The sequence below is a fragment of the Vicugna pacos genome, chromosome 1 (assembly GCF_048564905.1).
Source record: "Vicugna pacos chromosome 1, VicPac4, whole genome shotgun sequence".
In the NCBI taxonomy this organism is placed as follows: domain Eukaryota; kingdom Metazoa; phylum Chordata; class Mammalia; order Artiodactyla; family Camelidae; genus Vicugna; species Vicugna pacos.
The window spans coordinates 117821084-117846412 of NC_132987.1; the positions used below are offsets into that span (position 1 = coordinate 117821084).

A 25329-nucleotide genomic window follows, 5' to 3' on the forward strand; every position below is an offset into this window, starting at 1 on the left:
ACAGATAGCCCAGCACGGAACACGCCTTACCTGTAGCTTCCACCATTCCTTCTAGGATGACCACAATTTCCAGTTCCTCTTTGGGCAGCTGGGCTTTGGAGATCTCCCAGAAAGGACTCTGCTGGTTAATTTCGTGGCTGATGATGAGTGGTGACACCAGAAACAGACGGTCATCCCCAGTGTAATACCCTACGTTGATATCTGTCTGATTCAAGGGTATGAACTCCCCCTCGGAGGTCTGTTTGGATTTGATCAACTTGGCTCTGATGGAAGCCTCCACGATGTGGGAATTCCTCAGATCTCCGACTCGAAACATCAGGCATAGTTTCCCATCCCGCATGGAGATCACTGCATGGGTGGAAAAAACCAGGGTCTCTGCCCTCTTCTTGGGTTGCGATATTTTTACAAACATGCATCCCACCATGAATGCGTTGACTATGGACCCCAACACAGACTGGATTAAGAGGAGAATAATTCCCTCCGGGCACTTGTCCGTGATGACCCGGTAGCCATAGCCGATGGTGGTTTCTGTCTCTATGGAGAATAAAAAAGCAGAGACGAACCCGTTGAGGTTGGTGACGCAGGGAGTCCACGAAGGGTCCTCTATGTGGTCCATATCTCCTCGGATGTATGCAATTAGCCACCAGATCATCCCAAAAAAGAGCCACGTCACCGTGTAAACCATGACGAAAATCAACAGGTTGAACCTCCACTTGAGGTCTACTAAGGTGGTGAAGATGTCGGTCAGGTAGCGATAGGTCTCCCTCACGTTGCCGTGGTGGACGTTGCACTTCCCATCTTTCCGCACGTACCTCTGGATTTTCCTTTTGGTCCGGTCCCGGCTGATGTGTCTTGGCAGGTCATCCCTGGCCTGCTTAGGCAACTTTGGCTGGTGAATGGTCACAGGGCTCTCAACATCCTGGTCCATGGAGTCGCCCTCCAGGACGTTAGCTGGTAGTTTGGAGAAAAGAAAAGAAAAACGGAATGAAATGCTGGCTTTTTGGGGATCATGGAATCCCCACTGTGTATGATATGGTAGGAAAACAAATACCATTTGTGTACCTATTAACAGAGTAGGTGAAGCTTTTTTTTTTTTTTTTTTGGCATCATCTGGACAGGCTGCCTTGGACCTCTGTGTTCTGAGCTCTAGCCTGTGTAAGGGCTTCACTGCCCTTCCCGCCAGGACAGAGCTTACTGCTGTGAAGCTGCCTCCCTGCCAGCAAGTCCTAAGAACCAGTCTGTACAGCGGGATGCCTGCCCGTTCTACCTGAGATGCTGTGGCATGGGAAAGGCAGCACTCTCTGGATAAAGAAATGGTTAGATTCAGACAGTTTTGGTTCTGCCACTTAGCCACTGTGGGCTCTCAGACAGGCTGCCTGTTACGGACTGAACCGTATACCCCCCAAATCCATATGCTGAAGTCTTAACCCCACTATGTGACATTTTTGGAAATGGAGACTTGAAGGACGAAATTAAGGTGAAGTGAGGTCATAAGGGTGGAGCCTTAATTCAACAGGGCTGGTGTTCTTATAAGAAGAGGAAGGGACAGCAGGGGTGAGCCTGCAGAGGAAAGGCAGGGAGAGAGGTCTTCCAGACCTTCCAGAGGTCACCAGAAGCCAGCCCTGCTGGCACCTTGATCTTAAACTTGCAGCCCCCAGAACTGTGAGAAAATAAAGCACTGTTGTTTAAGTCCCCTGGTGTCTGGTATTCTGCTGTGAGTGAAAAATATTGCCTAACACGTCAGTAAACAAAGGGTGTTGCAGCCATCAAGACAGCACATCTGGCCAGACTGTGAGCCCTGAGGGAACTCGGGATGGAGAAAGATGCACTGCCAGGCGCGAAGCCCTCAGCCTCTGCAGCCACCCCCAGTGGCGCTTCCAGAGTGGACTCGGGATGAGAAAGAAGGGGACATTGGCCCTAGACAGCTAAGGTGTATAGCAAAGGAATGATTTCAATGTGCCTGGAGTCTTGCATCTTCCCAGACACATAAAAGGGCTAAATTTCTTAACTTGAGATGTCTGGTTTTCTTTAATTAACAGTAATCTTCTGATGTTCTGACTACCTGGTCTTCGTTGCAAAGAATCCTATAGATTCTAGCTCCTCCCTTAACTCTTCAAGCAGTCCCTTTAGAGCTATCTGAGAGGCTATCTCCTGGGTTTGAAATCTTCAGAAAATCCGCCAAATAAAACACAATTCTCATATTTTAGGGTGTGCATTTTTTTCAGTCGACCCTGTTATGGCAGGCTGAGTAGACTAATACAGTATATGAATTCATAGATCTCCAGTTTCCACATTTACAAAATGGTAATCATGATAGCCAATTCACAGGGTTTTATAAAGTTAAACAAAACCACACACATGATGTGTACCTGCCTGGAACAGGCATGTAATAAACATTCCTTTGTAATAAATGGTTCCTTCGCTCCTGTCTGTAAACTTAGGGGTAAGAATTCTGAGTGAGCTCGTTAAGTTGTCAGTTAAATTTCAGAGTTAAAAAATCATGGTTTTTATTGATAGGTACGCATGCATTAGACCCTAATACTTGATTCAATGCCAAGGTTAAAAAAAAGTGTGGGGGAAATGTTCTTTCTCTTTCTATGTGTTTACACATTTGATTTGATTTCTGCCTCATCATTTAACATTTGCGGTTTTGACTTATGGTTATTTTCTTTCTGATGGCTTTCATGATTAATGCAAAGCACTAAGAAAACTCTCCCAGAATCTGAGTGCAAAGGGACATTTGGAACAGATACTGTTCTGAAACACCTATAAAACACCGTACGAAATTCCTCAGTCAATAATTTTGAAGCTTTCTAAAAGTTGTACAGGAAGTTTCTTCCCCTAGGCTTTCATCCTGTGTCCTTGGACTTAGCTGTGCATTTCCCCCCACCCCCTTGGTTAAAGGAGAAACACAGTCTGTTGAGAAAACATTTACCTGAATAAGAAGACAGCTGGGGATGGGGCTTGAGTGATACCAACTTTATGGATTAACCCTGCTCTTGGTTGGATAGTTTCCTTAATCATCAGTCCCACAGACTTGTTTTTATATTTCAGCACAAAGAAGAGGCAGCATCTGGTCTGAGAGCCTGATATCTGATGTGACAGCTTTGACTTTTAGACTACCCTCAGTAGCCCTCCTTTACAAATGTGTGTGTGTGTGTGTTTCCTTCTTTTTTTCTTTTTCTTGGAATAGATACCAGGACAGGAGTCAAAGGAGGCAGCTGAGGTTATGATAGGATGGGAGGAGTGTGGGGGATCTGGATGGAGGTCACGGGTGATGTTTATGCTCACCGCTAGCACCCCCCTGCAAGATGGGGTGTTTGAACGATTAATGAGCGAGTGGAGAGAGATAAGTGCTCTGGGCAGTCCTGGGAGCCTGCCAGTTCATCCTCCAAAGGCGTTTTTTGTTTTCCTAGCTCAGGACTGGGCCACATTTCCTGGCATCCTTTGCATTGAGGGGCAGCCACGAGCCAAGTTCTGGCCCATCTGGAGCGCGTGTGCCCTTCTGAGCTGAGGCCTTCAGTATTGGATATGCCTCCTCCCATGACTTGCTCCTACTACAGGGGATGACGGAGTCACGAGATGGAGGGGCCTGGGCCCCAAGCTGGTGGCAGAGAGCTGCCATCCAACTAGAAACAAGAAAAAATAATGTTTGAGCAGTTATGTATTTTGTGTCTATTATCAAATAGAGCCTTATCTCTCATTTTACGGGGAGTCATACCCACATGGGTGAGCAGACAGAAGCATTCTCAGGGGGCTAGTGTGGGAAAGAGCAAGGAGAACGGAAGAAAGTAAAGATGGGGTGTTTGGGTTTGGTGTTAAAAAGAAGTAAGGGTCCCAAGATGGAGTCACTTGTGCTAAGCGCTACGTTCACCAACCCAGACTGAATACTTATTCTAATTACACTTGCAGTCTCTCTCCCAGGAATGTGACCTTGAACCAGCCAGTCTGGAATTTCCTGGCCGCTGGTGAGGTAATCCACCCCAGAGACCCCTGTCTTGCTGATCCAGCCCGAACAGTCCTTTCTTGGTTATGACTTCTGTCCCTTCCGCTTTAGGCCTTTAAAATCCTTCCATTTTGTATAGTTCTTCTCCTGTCTGCTTGCTAGATGGGAAGCTGCCTGATTCATGAATCGTTGAATAAAGCCAGTTTGATCTTCAAATGTACTCCCTTGAATTTGGTTTTTTAACAGTGTCTATAATGAACTAGCATGTCGTTAATCAAATGCCTGTGTTTTGTGTTGGGGGAAAAAAAAGTCAAGGCATATGCTACTTCAGTGCCTTTTTAAAAAACAAACAAAAGTGAAAGCAAACAGAGCCAAATCTCCCTGAGAGTGTGGGGGAAAGGTGGCCTCAGGGGCGCCCCTGCAAGTGGCGCAGTGGGTGCAGGTGTGGCGCAAAGTGGACCTTTCGCTTTATAGTGGCTGGTGGAGAACCGGCACAGAGCTGAGAAACCCTGAATCCATAGAAATGAGAGAGGCCCTGGAGAGCAGGGGGAACTGAAGTAGGAGTTGCAAGGGGCAGGAGAGGCGAAGCCAGCGAGGAGGAGGGTGGCGTGGAGTGGGCAGAAGGCTGGGGGCGCAGCCTCCAGGCCTTGTCCAGAGCACGCAGGGAGCCCCGGACCAGAGAGGGCCATTCCAGGCCTGAGCTGAGAGCTGCCTCAGCACCCGTGGGCACGAATGCAAAGGCTCGCAGGGAGCTACAGAAGTGGATGTTAATGAGAGCTCTTAACGTTTCTTTCTTTCTTGGAATCCCAGGTGTGAATTTGAGGGGGTGATGTGAACTGCATTTGCCAGAGCACTGGAGCTGCTCAGCAGGGCCAGAGGCAGCTGCAGTGGGGAAAGCAGGCATTCCTCCCCGCGTTCCTGCACGGCCCAGGACACAAACCCCTTCTCCCCCGCCTTGGGCCCCAGCACCTGTCCAGAGCTCGCCGGGGCCCCCAGCCGTGCGCATGCACTTCGGACTCCAAGTCAGAACCCGCGCCCTGGTCCTTCAGCCTCGTGCACGTGGCTTGACCAGAGATAATGTGGAGGGGATAGCTGCTAACTGTGAAGTGCTGCACAGCATGCAAAAGGACGGGAGGAGCGGCACCAGGGAGCTTGATGATTTACTTGACTTGAGTTATTTTCCTGTATTTTGGTTTAGAGTAAATGTGGGTCTGTGGGAAAAAGCCAGTCCCCCCCGCCCCCCGCCTTTTGTTCTTTCTCTCTCTCTCTCTTTCAGGAAGACGATCAACTTACATAAAACTAGCTAAGGTGCAAAATAGCCTGGTGCTGAAACATTCACCTGAAAGAAAGAACGCGTGACTGAGCTACAAGCTGGAAGGACCTGATCCCAGCAGCCCGTAGAATTTCTCGGGCACCGTTCGTGGAGGGAAGGCTGCCGTGGTGACCCAGGCTGGCATGGATGTTCCGCTGATGGGACATTCTACATTTCAGATTATATGCGAATTCTGGGGGTGGGGGAAGAGCACTTCCAGAATTTTTAGTATTTTTGGGGAAAACCCAACAGAAAAACAGGATGGATCTCAAGCGCACGTTCAGAATCAAAGAGTGGAAGGAAACACACAGAGATGTTAATAGGAAACTTCTCAGAGGGGGGCTGTGGGCGATTTTAATACTCCTTTTAAACATTCTGATTTCCCCAAATTTTCTAGAATGACTTTGTATGACTTCCCCATCCCATATACCTGGCAACTTAGAAACCGAGACAGTTGCTTCACCTGAATCCAAGGAAACCGTTAAGTAAAGCCCACGGGGTGATTTTAGGGGGAGGAGCCTGGGTGTCCGAGACCACTAAGAGGGCTGTGGATTAGAGGTAAGGTCTACACACTTCTTCTGCAAAGAGCCAATAATAAATATTTCAGACTTTGCAGGCAACATAGGTCTCTGTTGCATACTCTTTTTTGACTTTAAACAATGCTTTAAAAATGTAAAATTATTCTTTGGCTCATGGGCAGCCCAGAAGGAGGCTGTAGGCTGGATTTGACTCACTGGGCTATAGTTTGCTGAAGTCCAGGTTAGGAGGATGCTAGTAAGAAGGAGAAATGGTGGGGTGCTGGATTTAAGAGAGCAGCCATGAGGGTGAAGGGGTGGCAGTGGACGTGGGGCTGAATAAGAAGTAAAGCTGACATAATTTGGAGATTAGTGGCTATGGGAAAGAGTGGCCAGGTGAATGGGGGATGGCAGGGTGGTTGAGACCAGGAGACAGAAGCAGATGTGGTTTGGGTCGTTTCAGTTTGAAGTGTCTGTGGACACCCAGGTGAGCACTCTCCTGTGGGAAGTCAGGGGCGTGGCATTGAAACTTACCAGTGACCTGGACTGAGCTCTAGATTTGGAGGTTGTCAGTACAGACGAGTGGAAGTGTCACTATGGGCAGGGATGCAGGCTCCCCCGGGAGACTGTGGAGTGAATAGAAACACAGGTTCTGGAAACAATTACAATATGAAGTCAGAAGTACAGAACCCAGAGCGGGTGCTGAGGAAAGGAAGAAAGATGTGAAAAGAAGAGGGAGGGTCAGGCAGGAAGCCAAGTGGCAGGTGGGACTGGCATCTTGGGGGACAGACAAAGAGGGCATTTGGCACATGCCGTGGGGACAGCTGGCTGTTCACTCGAAAGAAAAATGATGAGTCCCTTCTTTACTCCACAGATCAGAATAAATTCCAAATGGATTAAGGATTTAAATGCAAAAAAAAAAAAAACTACAGAAGGAGTAGAAGATGTGAGTATTTTTATCATTCTCAGGGTTGAGAAAGATTTTCTAACCATGATTGGAATCCAGAAACTGTTTTAGAACACTGCTATTTTTGTCAACATAAAAATTATAAATGTCTGTTAAAAAAAAGTAATAAGACAGACCATGAAAAGTATTTGCAACGCATAACATATATGTTCCCAATTTTCAAAAGCAATAAATACCCCCATGGAAAAAAATGATCAAAAGAAATGAACAAGGAGTTTACAAGAGAAGAAATATACAGCTAAAAAGCATATGGAAGGACTGTTCAACCATGGCAAAGTAAAAGCAGTGCAAAATAACATTTTTTATCCTCTAAAGTTGGTGACATTAAAAATAAATCACAAATACATTATGTGGAGTATACGTCCTGGGAGGGGCAGTGGACTTGTGAACTTGCGTGTATTATCAGATGTGCGAACTGGCAAAGTCTTTCTGGAGGACAGAGGGCCAGGAGATCTCACAATTTAGAAATGATTAGATGCCTTGTATGAGCAATTCTGGGTTAAGACATTTATCCTAAGAAAATCATTTTACAGGTGTTCATCTATTGTAGTCCAGGCACATTGCAGCCTCTTTTATAATAATGAAAAATTAGAAACAACTCAAATATCTGCAGAGCACTGGTTAAACATACTGTGGCAGACATAATCAATGGAGTACTACGTGGTCATTAAAAATGATTTCCCAGTATTTTGTGATTGGATGAACTTCCAGCCACACTCACTGCTGCCCGGTACTCACATCTCTCTTCCTTGTGCTACTGTTTGGTTTTTATCCAGCACTTTTCACCTTCTAGCATGAAAGAAGTTACTTATTACGTTCATTTTTTATTGTCTGTTACCCCATCAGAAATGAAGTTCCCCTAGGGCAGAGATCTACGTGTGTTTTATTGGCTGTTGGATCTCAGGCCCTGGAAAAAGTACCTGGCATGTAGCATGCCCCAGCACCTATTTATTGGATGACAGGGTATGTATTTAAAATCAGCTGGGCAGGTTGTCAATGCCACGGTGTTAAGTGGAAAAGCAGAATAAAGCGTACAGTCTACCCTGCACTCACTGCCTTCTGGCAGTGAGTGTAGAAGAATGTCATCCAAAACCTTCCTGTAGATCAGCCTCTGAGTTGTAAGTTTGTGGATGTTTTCGCTTTCTTTCAATTTTTCTATCTTTAAACTTTCCCTTAATATTTCGATCAACTAAAAATCAGTAGGACACATAAAGCTATTTCTGTTTTAAATAACCAGAAGAAATGCGGCGTACAGCTACTGAACCACGCCCACTGGGTTTGGCGACTGGGATTCACCAGTGTAGTGAGTTGAATGGTGTCCCCACCAAATTCATGTCCACCCGAACCTCAGCATGTGACTTTATTTTAAAGTAGAGTCTTGCTGATGTAAGTAAAATATGGATCAAGATGAGATCGTACCAGATTAGGGTGCGCCTCAAATCCAATTAGAGCATTCTCCCAAGAGACAGGAAAGGACATACGGAGACGCAGAGAAGGTGCTGTGATGACAGCGGCGGGGATGGGAGTGATGAGGCCACAGGCAAGGAGCAGCTGGGAAGGCCGGAAGCTGAGGGCCAAGGCGAGATTCTCCCCTAGAGATTTCAGAGCGAGCGCCCCTGCTGACACCTTAATTTCAGACTCTGACCTCCAGAACAGTGGAGGACCTTGAGCCGGGGGAGTTTTGAGCACATTTACATGCTCAGAAGAAGACAAAGGGGACAGGTTGACCCTAGAAAGAAGAGGGGAGTGCGGAAGGTGGTGTCTGTGGAATGGAAGTTAATCCAAAGTGCCATCTAGAGCAAAGGTGGAGGGGTGGACATGTACAGAAAAAGAATGCAGCTCCCTCCCAAGAGGTCAGTGTGATGTGGAGAGGAAGGGAGGTGGGAAGGAAATGTGAGTGGCATATCTCTCAGATTTTGTGTCATGGCAGAGCTTCAAAGGGGCTCTGCACAACCACAGGTCAGCCAAAGCCTTCCCCATCCTTACTGGGCAAGAAAAGCACCTGTAATCAGACATTTGCACACTCCTGTTCACAGCAGCAGTATTCACCGTAGCCAAAAGGTGGAAGCAGCTGAAGTGTTCATCAACAGACGAATGGATAAGCAGAATGTGGTGTATACATACAATGGAGTAGTATTCAGCCTTGAAAAGGAAGGGAATTTGGACACAGGCTACAACATGGATGAGCCTAGAGAACATTGTGCTAAGTGAAATAGTCACTGAAGGGCAAATATTGTATAAGTCCAATTATACAAGGTCCCTAGAGGAGTCAAATCCATAGACACAGAAAGTAGAATGGTGGTGACCAGGGGCTGGGGGAGGAGGGGATGGGGAGTGAGAGTTAAAAGGCACAGAGTTTCCATTTGGGAAGATGATGAGTTCTGTGGATGGATGATGGTGATGGTTGCCCAGCAGTACGAATGTCCTTAATGCCACAGAACTGTAGACTATATACAATGGTTGACATGGTAAATTTTATATTGTAGACATTTTACCACAGTAGAAAAGTAAATTGTGTTAGCAAAAAGAAAAGCATATCTATTTTCCAAATGAAAGGAGATGATTACCTTCTAAAACGAATTCTTGTCTTACTTCAGGAAAAGGTTTACAAACAGGGATAATGAGTTTCAGGCAGTGGTGCTCCAGACTGAGGACAGGGTGGGGCTTTCCTGCTACACTCATCCCAGAATTGTTCAATTTACGCTCCCATTTATGACTGGTACACGTTAGAGAGGCAACTCAGACCTGTAGTTTCAGGCGGTGCTTAAAGTTCAAAGTCAATAGTTAGCTTTCGGCCCCTTGCCCCGATGCCTGTCTTTCTGAATAAGTTCTTATCTGAAGCTCCCTGGGGGCTGGGGGTGATGCTTGTCACTGACGCCTGATGTGTCATGGGAAGGTGAGTGGTTTTCATTTGTCCTGACCTTGAGCTGTTGTGACCTTGGGGACTACTATAATCCGAAATCCGGACACACTGGCAAGTTTGAAATCGCACGTGTGTGTAGCAGTACGGCTCTGTCGTTCCACTGGGACCATAAGACAGTGACTAAAGGTCAAAGGTTCCTTTTACAATCTTAGGTGGGGGTGCTCTACAATGTGAACCCATATTTAGAGTGTCTAGTCCCTACTGCAAGGTCAGAGGACTAATGGTGGCTGCTCAGTACATGGATATGACTTTGTAAATTGTGGAATTTCAATGCCTAGAGTAGAGAAATGACAGGTCACTCTGGAAAGGACGAAGGAGAATGACATTCAATACCCTGATTTCTCTTCTCATGGGATTTCAAGAATCAAGACCCTGGATAGTTAGAACCATTATGAACCTCTCAGGATCGCAGCATACAGTTGTGTAAGTTGTGCACTGCATGAGGAGGGAAGCAAGAGGGCTGAGGTCCAGTCTGTGTTTTGCCTGCCTAGCCAGCAGTCCTGGAACTGTAAGCATCATTTATTTCATTCTTCTCCTTTTTATTACACACAAAGAAAGTGAGGCCCAAGGAAGCCAACTGACTTGCCAGGAGGCAGAGCCAGCGTGAGCTCTGAGAACGCGGAATCCAGTGTAAGGTCTCCCACCTCCCCTGTTCTCTGAGGAGGTGGCTGCCTCAGGCTTTTCCCTCCTTCAGAGGCCTTGGACTTGGTGGTTTGCTTCTAGAGTGAGAATCCCCCACTGCTCCCGATGACTCCAGTGTGGGCTTAGCCTCAGCCAGACCTGGGGCATCCCTGCTCGACTGCCCACCAGCCCGGGGACCTCAAGTCATAGGCCATTCATTTGCTAAGTGGGGTGAAATTCTCCCCTGCTGGGCTGATGGGAGAATGAAATGATGTAATGCCCACTGGACAGTGTGGACTGTGACAAGGTGATGGGCTTTGGTGGTGGGCAGACCTGGCTGGAACCCGGCTTTCCCATCTCCCATCTGTGTGCATTTGCTCAGGGCACTTCTGTCTCTGAATGTCAGTTTCCTCAATTATAAAATGAGAATAATAAGACCTCCTTTGCGGGGTTACTGTGGAAAAGAAATAGATCACCTGGTATATAGCAGACCTGGAATGAATGGTGGCAATTATGACAGTGTCTGGGTTGAGGAAGGTACACAATTTGTAGCTATAACAGCCACTATTTTTATAAGCTCAACATTGTCCTGGAAACTGTGAGAAATTCAGATGCAATCTGAGACACAGATGGGTAGACCCATCTGGAAGCTAGGAGCCCGCTTGGTGACACAGGATTGCACACTGTCCCTTATCCATGTGCACTTGCCTTCTACATGGTGGATGAGAGACTAAGAACATTCTAGCATGTCAGAGACAGAGGTTGGCAGTGGTCAGACTAATAATTAGCAAAGGCATCTTGAAAAACGTGGGATACGAAAGCCAGCCTTCACTGAATGAACATCTACTATGTGCCAAGTACTGGACGGGGCACCACAGCCGCCAGGAAGTGTGGACCCAAATTACCGGCGAGGCAATGGAGGTCCAGAGGGTTGAGTCCTGTCTGCTGAAGGCACCATGCCGGACACAGAAGGGGTGACAAGCACTGTCCAGCTCAGAAGGGGGACAGCCTCTCCAGTCCTTCCTTCTCCCTGTCCACGCACAGTGGTCACCCAACCTGGAGAGCCCACACAACAGATCTGACTTTCCAGCCTTGAGGAGAGATGAGGAGGGGCGGGAAGAGGAGAGAGAGTGGTTTCTAAGTTTTGTAAGAGAGCTGAGATCTGAGACAGCCTCTCTCGGATATTAGACTTGTGAGACGCAAATTTTCCAAGGGCTTGGTACGCTCTAGGGTAAGGACAGGAGGAGCTCTTTCAGAGTAACAGGTCCCTCCCTGACTGAAGGGCAGGTTTCCCTGTACATTTTCCGGCGCAAGACTGGGGGTAGGTTTTGCTCAAACCACGCCACCTTGTGGATTTTCCCAGCAGAGGAAGGACCAGTGAATCCAGCCCTCACGTTAGCCAGAGTTCCAATTTTAGCCAAATGTTTCAGCCCACTTCCCACAAACCTTTTTCTGTTAAGAATTCTTGTGAGTGGAAAATTGAATTTCTGTTCCTCTGCTGCCCTGCTCCCGAGGGCGACAATAATTGGGTTTCAGAAGGAAAAGGGTCCTGAGTAGTTCATTCTGAGCAGTGACCAGGTAATTGATGGTTCAGGATAACTGGTCCCCACAGTTAAACACCTGTTGGGGGCTTCCACCTGCTACCAGCAAAAAAAAAAAAAAAAGATGGGGCCTGGAGAGCAGGATTCAGGGTATTTTCTTTGCTTTAACGAGGTATGTTTAATTTTTACAAGAAAATGGTTATTTCTCTGTACTGTTTTCTGTCTCAACATCACCTTTACTATGCAACCCATAGGCATCAAGTCGTTTAACTTTGCACTTCGAGTTTAAATGTTAGCAATTCGAACAGATTAATGCCCACGTCCTCTTTTCCCATGAAGGTTTGTATCCTCTGAATGTATTTCAGTGATTACACTAATTCCTGCATCAATAAAACAGAATGGCTTTTACTGAGATGTGGTTTAAATTCCTGGTGAAACTTGATTGGAATGCAAAAGGCCTACATTTTGCACTTCATTAAATCCACGTTGTTCTGGAGAAACCTGCAGTTGGCATTTCAGAGTCTTTTGAAGAGAAGAGTTCCCTCAGTCATTGCTTTAACACCTAGGAGCCGGCGTGTCCCTACCCAGGGCTTTGTGGAAGGGAAGCGATCTGGATTTGGGGTCTGAAGACTCAAGTCCTCAGATAAACACGTGGTCCCTGATCTCGGGCCACTGACCTTCCTCCCCCACGTCTCGAGGTCTTTCCTGTGAGGACTAGTGGTAGACAAGTTACCCCACCAGCTTTCATCCTGAAAAATACTTCCCATCCACCATTGTTTTTTAGGATGAAATAAGAAATTTCTTTTAAAAGGAAGCTTGATATGTTTTTGAATGGCCTCTATCCAACGAAGTAAACTGCATCTTATTTTCTCCAGGAAGCAAATCAAATATAATTTTCGCCACAAGTTATCAAAAGTCTTTGGTGAGTTTTCAGTAGATGCAAGAATCATGGCTCACCATCCACTCACGCATACAGTTACATTCCATGAGGCTCGTAATCCCCCCAGGTTTCAAGGAAGAGAATAGCTCCCCACCCCCTCAAATGACAGGTAGGTGTGGTCCTTCTGTCAACCTCCACCGGAACTTCTGGGCAACCTGGTTTTCTGTGAACATAACCAGACTTCTGGGTTCTCTTCAAGATGGTACTTGACTGATGCAGGCTGCCAGGCGACTGGAGAGGGCATCTCATCTCACCGGCTCCATTTTCAGCAGTCTCTTGTGTTCTTAAGTGTTTTCCTCATTTGCTGGAGTCACTGTGTGTTGCCCGCCCAAGGCTCCGAGCTGCTGGCAAGCAGAATCTGCATCTCTAGGCTGGATGTGTGTCAGGTTCCAGGGATATCCTTTTCTTTCCTTAATGATTTCACTGTCTGGGGATACTTTATAAACTGGGTGGGGTGGGTTTCCTTCTATGAGGGCAGAGTAGGGGGATGGTTCAAACTGCTCCCACTGGGAGAGCTGAGTGGAGTGGGCTCTGTGATGCACCTGCTTCTGGTCTGAGCCAGAGGGAAGTTGCTGAGTCCTCAAAAGACTCCACAAAAATCAACTGGTCCAAGGATGCTACGGAGGAGGGAGTGAGACGTGAGGAATCTTCAGGCCCCCCCCCCCGACGCCCCCTCCAAGTCTGGGACTCTGTACGTTGGGTTAAGACCACTGTTTTGCTGCTAGAGTGACTTCATGGGGGAAGGAGGGGAACACTTGATCGGAGAGTTTGCCAATTTCTGTGTTGTCAAAACTCCCACCGTGGCTGATTTCAACCTACCAACTGTTGACCAGCTCTCAGAATTCCTAAATATGTAACAGTAGGCTCTCAGGAGCTGATGAACCTACTTCCGTGCTTGACTGGATCAAATCCTACATCCGGAGTTGGGGGGTGAAGGGATCCTGTTTTGAAGGGGAGGGAAAGTGAAGGGATAATAGATTTGGGAAACGTTGCCCACTCTGCCTCCCTCTTAGAGAGTTCTAGAACAAGTTAGCAGGTTAAGGCTGCTGAGACATCCTGTTATGTAGATGAATAGCACTGCAATTGTATGTGGCTGCTTCCTGTGTTTCCGCCAGAACGCCTCAAGCGCCATGGAGCCCAGACCACGCATACACAGCTAGGTGCCGCAGAACACGGGCTGCAACACGGATTTGCTGGTTCCTGCGGTGAAGGTGGGGCCTGGAGGCTGTCGGGGCCGCACTTGGCCTTCCTCACGTTGGCTCAGATCCCGCCCACCGGGCTCTGCGTTTGGCTGACGCAGCCTGCGCCCTGACTCAGCGCAGTGTTCTCGGGGGGGCCCGCCCACCCCCGTTCCTCCTCCCTCCTCTCGCCTGGTCTCGATAGGGATGTGACTCAGTCACCGGGCGACGAGCGAAGACGAGAGTGACATATTATCCAAACAGGGGACGGCTCCCTGACACAAATGGGAGGTGAGCCTAGACTCTGTTGCTAGACTCGGAGGGGAGGGTGGGAGTCGAGATTCTGAAACAGAATCGCTTAACCAGGAAGGGGTGCAGCCCGAGGCGGGGATCACCCCCACGCTCCCGGCGCCGCTTTGCCTGCTTTAACCCAGTCCGCCGTCCCCGGGGGCCTGAAAATGCAGCCCTTCCGTGTTCCAGCAGGCTGCTGCCCCTCAGGGTGGCAGGAGGCCCCCCAGCCCCCAGCCCCCAGGCTTTGGGTGCTTCTGTGTGTTTACCCCCCTCCAGCCCTTCTCCCCGAAGCTCTGGCCTTGGGCGAATTATGATTTGGCAGCAAAGGGGGCTGATGCCGGGGCCAGAGTGGTATCCAGACCAGACCCCACCCCAAAGGGTCCTCGCCAGAGGCCTAAGAGGGGGCTGCGGGGAGGAAGGGGTGATTAAAGCCTGAAGTAACTTTAAGTCCTTGGAGTGGCTTGTTTGATGGAAACCTATGGCTGGAGGCAGAAGACAAAGGGACATCTGCCGTGAGAGGCCCGAGGCAGCCTCGCTGGTGGAGGCCGAGGGCGACGCCCCGTCCCTAGAGCAGCAGCTGCTGCGGCTTCTGGAGCTGGACGGATTCTTGGGGGCCAACTCGCCATAATCAAATGCGCATCCCTGCAAAATTCTTGCTGTTCCCGCTTCCCCGCTATGATGTGATCACATCACAATGTCCCATGGGCCGCTGATGGTGGGGGTCCAAGGGGGGAGGCTCTGCGTCCTGGAGCCCATCTGTGGGGTGTGTGAGTTGGGATGCACTCGGGTCCAGACTCCAGAAAAGAGGGAGAATTCTCTCCTCTTGGCTCTCATGGTTTCCCAGGTAGCTTTGGCCTTGGGTGAACTTCATGTAGAATCCAGGGTGAAGTGTGGCCCCAGGGCTCACCTCAAACCCGATGAGCTGAAACACGCAGCCCCGACGCCATATGTGCAGGCTTAGCGCCCCGTCTCTACCACTTTGGTGCCGTGACTCCAGCTGGGCGCCCACCTCTTGCCACGCACTGTGCTAAGCCCCGGGGATACAAAGATGCATAAAACCTAAATCCCTGCTGGGAAGATGCCACGTTCCTTCGTGGCTGGACAGTGGCCTGAAGTCAGGGCAGAAGTGAGGGGAGAGATTTGTGTGGAATTGGAGGTGTTCTTTGAAAGGTTGTGTTGGAATCGGGAGGAGGGTGTCAGCTAGGGAATGTGTGGGAACTTGATGGAGACGGTAGTTGCACAACTTTGTCAGTGTACTAAATGCTGTTGAAATGTCCTTCAGAGTGATTAGTTTTCATGTAATACAAATTTTATCTAAAAAATAGATGTTGCATTGGATGGTAAAAATCCAGAAGTCATGCCTCCCCATCTGCCCAAGCCTGAGAAGCGCACGGGAAGCTGGGAGGTGGAGCACGGTGGGACACCTGCCGGGGCCGCTGCCCTCGTGGGGAGCCAGACACAGGCGAGGACTACCCCCCAGCAGCCCGGAGAGGCTGGCTCCCTGCGCACGCGCCGTTCAGTCTTCAGTGCCAACCACTGCTTCCAAGGCCAGCCTAAGAACATCTGGCAAGTCATTAACAACCAGTGGCTGTGATGAATGCCCATGAGCTGCAATGGACGTTAGCATTTCTTGGTCACTGGACGGGAGGTGCCATCTTCAATAATGTTCATATGCAAATTAGACACTCACTGCCACAACGGGCCATTGCAGTTGCCTGCGTAACACTAAGCTTTTCTTCTGAGCGCCATTTGCCAACAGACCACTTTGGGTGCCCCACGGCTTTCCCTCTGTGACGCTGGACTTTTTCTTTTCCTGCTCGGCACTCTCTTCTTGGTGGGCTTCGATGTCCGGGGGTGCCCGGCCCTTTCCTTAGAAAGCACGGCTTGTTCTTTCCTTGAGGCCCCCCCTCTGCCCGCCAGGGCCTGACGCCAAGGGAAGGCCTGTTTCATCTCACCTCCCTGTGGGTGTGTCGGCTGGAGGAGAAACGCTCACTCGGGATTAGAATGGCCAGAATTTGGCTGGACTTGGGCCCATCACTGATTTGCTCCGTGAGGCCATTCCCCACTTCAACCTGCAACACTTTGTGGATGTTCATCTGGTGTTGGAAACACTGGCGTTTTCCTTCTCTCAGCTCAGACTGCATGTTTCCCTTGCAAATTTAAGGGTATTTGCAAAGTGGAGCAGAGGGAAAATCAGGAGGGGGATTTCTCTGCAGTTCTTTGCCTGTTCTATTTGTTCGTTTTGTGATGTCATCTTGCTAAAAGGAAGAAACAGTTTCCCCAAGCAACAGCCTTGCATTTGGGAACACCTTTGGGCAGTTCCGACCATAGGTGGTCTCAAATAGAGTCTTCGGTCCTGGAAGGGAAAGCGGTCTGGAAAGAAGACAGTGGCTTCCCTCCCCTCCATTCACAGCCTGCTGAGGGTGGGGCCCAGGGGGTTCTGGGGAGAGGGCTGGAGCCCCCGCAGAGGCCCTGTGCCCACGAAGCCACAGCTCTGGGCTCCCTCCGTACAGAAAAGCAGCTCAGTGCTGCATGGTGAAGCTGTTTGGCCCTATACAGCTCTGTCTGGGGACTCAAGGCTATTCTGGTCCTGGGTCTTCAAGCCTACATGTGAATGAGCTGGGGCTGAGCTGGAAGACTCTGTGGCTGGGATGGTGCCTCTCATGGAAGATGCCTTTGGTAGAAAGAGAGAAAGCTCTCACCTTCAGCCAGAGGAGCTTCTTGGGCTCTGCACCTGTTCAGCTCCCGGGGAAGCCGGAGCAGAAGGATGGGTTCAGAACAAGGGCTTTGTGGTTTTCCGATGCTGTGTTTGTTTGACGTTCCCATCATGCTCTTTTTAAACAGTGAGGCTGCGAGCTCCTTTGGTTGTCTGCTCCCACGGACGACTGGACGGGCCATGGTGACAGGCAGCCCTTAGGGTTGCCCTATGATGCCCATAGATTACAAATGGCAGGGCGCTTCCCCGCCCCTGTGGTCAGTCGGCGGCAATGCTGTGTGGTTTCATGCTCTTGGGATGTGGTCCTTTTAAAATTACATTTTCTCCTGCTTCTGTGTGCCTCCTCCGGGACCCATTGGCAGTGCTATGCGCTCTGCATAGCCTCCCACTGCATTCTCCTTGCCTTTCGGTTCTCCCACAAAGGTTTATTTGATTTCTTTAAAGTCACTTGATTGAATTCTCAACACAAGTACATACACTGAAGTAATTACATCTGCTCTTTTCTTAAAAGGAAAAATAGAAATCTGTGTTCTCTCGGCTTTGCCTTGCCTGTGGAACTCAACAGTTGCAAATGATGTGTCCTTGAAAAGTCATGTTTTATCTAGTTTTGCAAACTTTTGGCTTATATCATAAATTCAGAGGTGCTGGTGCTTCTAACCATAAATCTCACATTCCTATTTATTTCCTTTTCCCTGAGCCTCAAGGACTATTTTTCAAATAAATGCTCAGGTGGACCAGGAGAGATTTTGTTTGTGAGTTTGTCTCAATGTCTCAATGGGCCCTGTGCTGACGTGGTTTATAAGACAGTCAGCGTAACGGCTCAGGTACCGGCTCGCCCTCCTCCCAGCGCCAGCCCCTTGTGATAACTTCCTGATAACGTGTAAAACAAGGAGGCCCTTCTTAGCCTGTAAGTTCCTCCTGGGATGGGCTGTTGGGCTCATTTAATCTGGGGAAAATGAGTCACTTTTGCTGGAGAGAATCCTGTGATGGTCACCAGAGGAGGGGACAGGAAACCCCCTGGTCTCTTGCGATCTCATGGATCTCCACTAATATGGCGGCCGCTTGCCACGTGTCACTATTGGACATTTGAATGAGCCTGATCCAAACTGAGATGTGCTGTCAGTGCAAAGTAAAAGGGGGTCTTGTTTACTTATTGAGAAGGGGAAAGTAATTAGGTATCTTTATTTGTTTGTTTGTTTGTTTATTTATTTATTTAATTATTGTTTAATAGAAGTGAGGGATTGAACCCAAGACCTCATGCATGCTAAGCACGCTCTCTACCACTGAACTATACCCTTCCCTGCTTCAAGGGGGAATTCTGAAGAAATAATGTGGAAAGTCATGATGTAATCACGCAAAAGTCTCATCAGTGGCTTTCATGTCAGTTACATGAGAACATGATAATACTCTGTATGATTATATTGGGTTAAATAAAATATGTCGCCATGTTAATGTCACCCATTTAGCTTTGCTGTTAAATGTGCTTCCTAGAAGAGGTAAAATAATGCAGGAGGCTGGCACTGTATTTCCACTGGGCAGGGCTGTTACAGAGCACCCACTACTCAGTGTCAGAAATGGAATTGGCTTCAAGGAGCAGCCAGCTCGCTGGCCCAAGTGAGATAAAACAGGTCTGGCTGCCTACGGAAGGAGCGAACGTGAGGGCCCGAGATTTGGAAAAAAGATTAATAAGGGTTTGAAATTAAGCGCACAGCCGAGAAAAGGTTGAGAGATTGCTGAGCGTGCGAACAGCTTTCCATCTTAGTTTGGAAACTGTGGCCATTTAGCCGGTTCATTCGAGCGTGGGCTGGCTTTCTGCGTGCCAGCAATCACCTAATCCGCGCCTGGCTGGAGAAAGTAGACATTGAGGGCATCTTACGTTGGTGCTCGGCCCAACAAGGGGGGTTGGGGGAGGGGAACAGCTGTTGGAAAAGCAGACACTTGCAAATGGCGGTGAGAGGAAGCATTGTGTCTTCAGGTTTAGGTGAATGCATCTTTTATCTATTTATTTGTAATTTTGTGTTCTTTAAAATTTCTTTAGGGATTCAGAAAAAAATAACCATAATTACCAGGCATTGCTGGGCATCCAGTGTTGAAGGAATGAGCCATGGTCCCAGATTCGAAGCACCAGTGACATGGCCTGTGTTGACAATCGTGCAGTTTGTCGCCCTGCTCTTTCCCGCCAAGTCAGTTACACCAGGGCAGCTTGTCAAGGAGGCTTGCCGGGACTACGCTGGAAGGCGTGTCAAGAAAGTGCAAACGCTGTGACCTCCTCTCCCAGGAGCCCTTCCCCTAGAGCCGTCAAAGCCCATGGACTTCAAGAGTCGTTTGTGTTTGGCTTGACCCTGTACCTTGGGTTTCGATCTTTGCCTAATTTACTGGTAGACCCAACTGCCGAAAAACATGGCTGAAAAGCTGATGAACATCCTGGTTCTCGCCTCTAGATCTCTGATTGAATTTCCTTCCCAGTGACTTTCCCTGATCTCTTTTCCTGCTTTCCTACTTCAATGTTTTGGTCCCCAGGGTTTGTCCTCAGCCTGCTTCTCTTCTCACCCCTCACTCTTTCTCAGGGAGAAGTCACCTGTGCTGAAACTGTCCTTACATTTAGATGACTCCCACATCTAACTCTACAACTCAGATCTTTCAGTATCTACGCTGCCACCTTGACTTGCTTGCAAGACATCTCCACCTGCATCTCCAATGGGAACCTCAAAATGAGCACTCAATATGAAGCTCATTATCCCCAGGCTGTCTGGCTAAGTAGTCTCCATGTGTCCCAGCAGAGCTTCCCTTTTTGATTCTCCGTATCCCAGGGGAATGACTTCTATGGATGCACTGGTATCTCATGTCCTCTGGCTTCCTGATGGGTTTAGATCGTGGTGGGCACTGGCAGGAGGTTGAAGGGCAGGTGGACAATGAAGCATTCCTGTGGGCTCTAGGTTGAATTGAAAGGGATTGAGTTCCGCTTCCTACCACCACAGTCCCATTCAGTGGCTGTCTCTCTCACAGTTCTGTCTGATTTCCTTCCCTGGCACCTTTGGGCTCAAGGTGGTAATGGCTCCAGCTGTTCCAGGACTTGGTGCCTCCCCTTCCTTGGCTGGTTTCCTCTAGCTTTTCCCACAACTCCATGGAGTCTCACTTCTAACCCTCCACCCCAGTCCACCATCTGTGCTTCTGTGTCCCATAGACCCTGACACATATGCCTCCCATGTGTTCCTTCCCTTTACATGACCCCGTGGATGGCACCAGCATCTGTCTGCTCAGAACCCCAGCCTGGAAGCCAGAGGCACCCTTGCCTTGCCTTTCTCTTCTTCACCCCACTCCCAGTAGACACCAAGTCCCACGTCTTCTTCTTAAAAGCTTTTCCAATTGGCCCTTCTTTACTATCCCCATTGTACCAGAACTGTTTGTGTTGCAGAAGTAAATGAAGACCAATGAAATGAGAAAAGCAGAGATGACTTATTTAGAGTTTGCCATAGCAAGACAGTCAGCCATGTGACTTGCATTTTGGCAGAGACTCAAAGGCAGGCAGAGGATTGGGGAATCTTCAGAGTGGAGAAAAGGGAAGGCTCCAGGTGTGCCCTGACTGGAGTCTGCAGGTTGGGAGAAGCTCTAGGTGGCCAACTAGCAGTGGGACATCCTATGTGATTGCTCAGGGGTGCGTAGTCAGCTTTCTCTAGTTGGTACCAAGTTGGAAGCAGAGATAAAAACTAGGAAAGCTGCCAATAATTAATCAAATCCTGGCCATTTTAAGCCAATTTTTATGCAAGTCCGTGTTTGTCTTCCTGGATGGTTACTGAAGACGGCAGTGGGGGCTCGCACGCCTCTGACTTGCAGCGGGCTGGCTTCCTGGTTGTTTACTGTGCCTAAGGGGTTGGTCTCCTGGGCAGATGGCTGTGGGGTGTGGGTCAGCATCTGTTTTATATACGGTCTGGCCACTGCTTGTTTGTATATTCAGTCTCTCAGAGTTCTTGTCAGTTTTTAATAAATAACAACTACAAAACTTTTTTTATGTTCTTGCTTATAAAGATAATATATCCTCATGCAGAAAAATTTTAAGCAACCAAGGAAAGTGTAAAGAAGAAAGCAAACTCCTCACTCCGTGTCCTGCCACCAGCGGTAAGTAAGCACCGTTCACATTTCAGCGAGCATCTTCCCAGACATCTTTGTGCACCAACACACAGTCACATGCAAGAGATCAGCCCACTCATGCTTTTTTGTAGCCCACACCTCAGTCTTCATCTGGATTACTGCAGGCATCTCCGTGTCTAGATCACGGCTCCAGCAGTCTTTCCTACCTCCATTTCCTTTTTTACAGAGCTTCCCAATGGGGTCTCTCCAGTTCAGATCCCATCACGTACTGTCCTGCTTTACATTGCTCAGTGGTCCCACCTATAAAGCCTGAGCTCCTGGGCAGGGGTCCCCACGCCACAGAGGATGTGACCTTGGCTTTCCCTCCGTCTGAACCTTCCAGCCCTTCTCCAGCTGTGAAGACCCCAGGGTTCCGTAAGGCATGGTGCTCTTTCACAGGAGTGTCTTTTCACACGACAGTGTTTTTTCATGTCCATTGGGTGTGATGGTGCCTGGCTCCCGTGTCACTCTGCCTGGGCAGACCCTGAGCTCTTGAGGGTAAGTGGCTATGTCTCTCATTTTCTCCACATCCCTGTGCCTGCAATGATGCCAGAAACACAGCAGAGGTTCCATAGACACTGCCTGGATGAGTAAGTTGGTGGATGGATGACATTAGATGCATGTGTGTGTGTGTTTTCACACACATATCTGTCGATGAACTGGTCACATGTCAGGTTGACTTTGGGTAAAACAGAAAATGCCAACACCTACCTTCTATGGGGCAGCCACTTAAACCATTAAAAAATATCCATTATTGTCTTTCACTGTGGTCAGTGCTGCTGCTATGCATGTCGCCTCCGTTCTTATTTCTCCTGTCTGTTATCCCACAAAAGATATTTGTGGGAAGTAAAATGTTATACTCATAAAAGTGCTTTGAACCTTTTGCGGGGAAGTTCACTTTTCTGCAGATCAGTAAGGGAGCCACCCTCCCCTATAAACAGCGGCTAGCGCGGAGCCCAGTTTTTCCAGGTGAGGGGCGCCTGGGGAGCAACGCAGATGGCCTACGGTCTGCTGGAAACAGGAAGCGTGAGAGGTCCCGGCGGCTAAAAGCGCAGAGCAGGCGTGGGCCTCGTTTGGCCTTTTCTCTCACAAGCTGTGTCCTCTCGGGAAGGGAAAGGGGCAACAAAGGTGGGAGAATTCCTATTCCAAAGCCTGTCCTAGAAAGCCGTCCTTCACGCCCGGTGGTGACTCAAGTCAGAAAAGTAAAGATTAAGTGGTTGCCGAACCAGAGACCAGCAAGTGAAAACCCAAGCACCATAGGACTGGTGACTTCTCTTTTGTGCAGTGTTTTCAGAACAAGGTCTGAGATGTTCAAGCCTAGAGACAAGCTGATTGGGGGTTTGTGTCGTAAAGGGTGGTGGCAGAAAGAGGGTGTTAGGATTTTGCTGAGTTGCAGGCATCGCATGCAGGTTTTTTTGAACCTCCTTGGACAACGTGTAGTGGTTAAGATAATGGCCCCGATGATGCTCACATCCCAGTCCCTGGAACCTGTGAATATGTTTGTCACCAGGCAAAAGGACACTGAGGTTGAGGATGGAAATAAGGTTGTTAGCCAGCTGGGAGATTATCCTGGGTCCTTAAAAGTGGGAGAGGGAGGACCAGAGAGATGGCAGCATAATTTCAAGGATGGTGGAATGAAACCACGAGCCAAGGAATGCAGGTGGCCTCTCGAAGCTGGAAGAGGCAAGAAGGGACGAGATCCTCACCTAGAGCCTCCAAATAGGAGCAGAGCCCTGATAATACCTTGACTTTAGCCCAGTGAGATTTGGGTAAGCCTTCTGACCTCCAGAACTGTAGGATAATACACCTCTGTCATCACTGTAACAGATCTGTGATGCTTTGTTACCACAGGTACAGGGAACAACTCAGGGCAGCAGATCCTGTGCTAAGTGCTCGGTGTATGATGGTGAGTAAGAACACAGCCCTGCCCTTGTGGGTTCACAGCCTGGAAGAAGAGACAGGTGCACACGGCCACTAGACAGGATGGTAGGTAGTGATGGCATTTGGAGGTGGTGTCTTGGGGAGGTAATTAGCTCATGAGGGTGGAGCCCTTTAATGGAATTAGTGCCTTGTGGGAAGAAACCCCGGAGAGCACTCTCTCTGTCTCTGTCTTAGAGGATAGATACCATAGAGCAAGAAGGAGGCCGTCTGCAAACTGCAAAGAGAGTCCCCACCAGGAACTGAATCCACCAGCACCTGGATCTAGGACTCTCAGGCTCTGTTGCTGAAGCTTCTCACCCTGGTATCGTGGTGTAGCAGCCTGAGCTGACTAAGACACCAGAGTACCGGGGTCCCCGCTGCTGGCCTAGTGGCCGTGTGCACCTGTCTCTTCTTCAAGGTGCTTTTAGCCTCTTTAACGTCTTAGAAGACGGACAAGTCAAGGACATGGATTTCCCCCTAGAACCCACAGAAGGGATGCAGACCTGCTGAAAACTTGATTTTTCGCCCTGTGGGACCTGTGTTAGACTTCTAGCAGAACTGTCAGGTAATAAATTTGTGTTGTTTGAGCCACCAAGTGTGTGGCAGTTTGTTACAGCAGCATTTGGAAATGAACACAGGGAGACATGGGGTTGCCTAGAGACTAAGCCACGGCACTGAGCCTGCGGGAGGCAGAGAAGGTCTGGGGCTTCACTGGATGTAGCGGAGTGAACGCCACGCTCACGAGGTCTCGTTCATTCGAATGGATTGTGCAGATGACAGGACAACAGCTCAGACCAGGACCGGGAACCCCTCCGCACGGTCTGTGGACTGTGTAAACTGTCTGAGCTCCCCCCCAGGGAGAGGTGGTTTCCCATAAGAACCGCAGAGGCAGGATGGCCCCCCTCCCTCCCCTGGGCAGCAGCTGCTCAGAACCAGGGAAATCTGGGGTTGTGACGTGTCTTCCACCTGAGGGTTGTGAGTGGATTCATAGCTGTTATGCTAATTGACATTTTTCTAGAAGAATATGTTAACAGGTGCAGAATTGTACTTGTCAGAGCAAGCTCACAAGAGAGCTAGGTTTTCAGCTGCATTTTGGACGGGATGGGAGTGGTGGGTGGGAAGGTGGGGACCAGGCTTCATGGCTTCAAGGACAGGAGGAGAGAAGCCTTTTCAGAGCTGGATGCCAGGGGTCCAACTCGAGAAATCTCAACAGTGTTTCTAGTTTTCTCAGAGCTTGGCTTTATGTTGGAGAAAATATAACAAATGAGTGTCCTGGTAACAGAAATGGAAGAATTCAGAATCAAGAGAGTCAGGTCTCAGCAGACACGTTCAAAGCTCTAGTCTCTTTCACTGTTAGACACGGCCTTCTGCTTCTCCGACTGTCTGTGAAGTCCTGACACGCTAGGCTGAGGTTCGACAGCTGCTCCAGGAATTTGCAGTTTAATTTATTTTTTGTTCACTTTTCTCAAATTCATAGTCGGCTTTGTGCTACAAAGGACAAACCAGTGGGTCTGAGTGGCCCCCACTGGGCTTTCATTGATCTGAAACCTGGGAGCCCCATGAAGCTGCAGCGACAAAGGAAAGGTTCAGGCATAAAACTGTGGAAGAGGCCTGAACACGGCAGATGCCGAGGTGATCTTTGCAGGCCATGGATGCTGAACCCTCTGATTATGTATATCTCACACCCCTGCACACCGACAGACACACTTTCGGATGGAAGTCACTCCTTCTAGAAACACATAGCTTAATTTCTGTATTTCTAGATTTTGCGTTGCAGCACGGGTAGTTGAGGTGGGAGGTAGGAGGTGGGCTGGGTTACAAACAGCAGGTGTGTCAACTAGCCGGTCACAGGGAGAGGTGGGGGCTGGGGCGCAGGCATTGGCATCACTTCAAGGAACCTGGCTTTGTGCCAGGAGCCACTTTGCTTGGGAAAGAGTTGAGCAGAGAAGGAGTGTGTTGGGTAAGGCTGGGCACCCTCCAACGGAACGTGCAGCGACATCCTCTGCTTGTGGACAGAAACCGGCACCGTGCTGGGTCCCTGCAGGAGCTGCTTAGCAAACACACATGCGCTTGATTTATCGCTCGGCTGTGTGAGATGAAATTTATATAGCGCCCATGCCTGGAACCTGGCTGTAACTCTCTGTGCTGTGGAGCTAAAGTAGAGACGTCAGGGCTGTCCTGGCCACCTTCCAAGAGGATTTAGACTCCAGTGTAAAGGCGGGCTTCATGTTTCAGCTCAGCGCACTGCAAGAAACTGGGAAAGTTATGTTTCTGGGTCATGATGCTAAGCAACTTTTACTTGATTAGCTGAAGGATGGACTCGAAAAGACG

The 25329-nt window shown here is 48.9% G+C and overlaps 1 protein-coding gene and 1 long non-coding RNA gene across 2 annotated transcripts in view; one reads left to right on the forward strand and one right to left on the reverse strand.

Moving 5' to 3' along the window:
- The window catches only part of KCNJ6 (potassium inwardly rectifying channel subfamily J member 6), a 245992-nt gene that overhangs the window by 82062 nt on the left and 138601 nt on the right, over positions 1-25329 (reverse strand). Inside the window, exon 3 of the mRNA XM_006204974.4 lies at positions 31-951. Within this exon, the coding sequence (XP_006205036.1) occupies positions 31-951 (921 nt within the window). The remainder of the gene's footprint in view (positions 1-30; positions 952-25329) is intronic.
- Positions 21367-23462, forward strand: LOC140685499 (uncharacterized). The gene is made up of 3 exons (XR_012058774.1): positions 21367-21576; positions 22930-22984; positions 23194-23462. It is a non-coding gene; the product is annotated as an uncharacterized lncRNA (long non-coding RNA).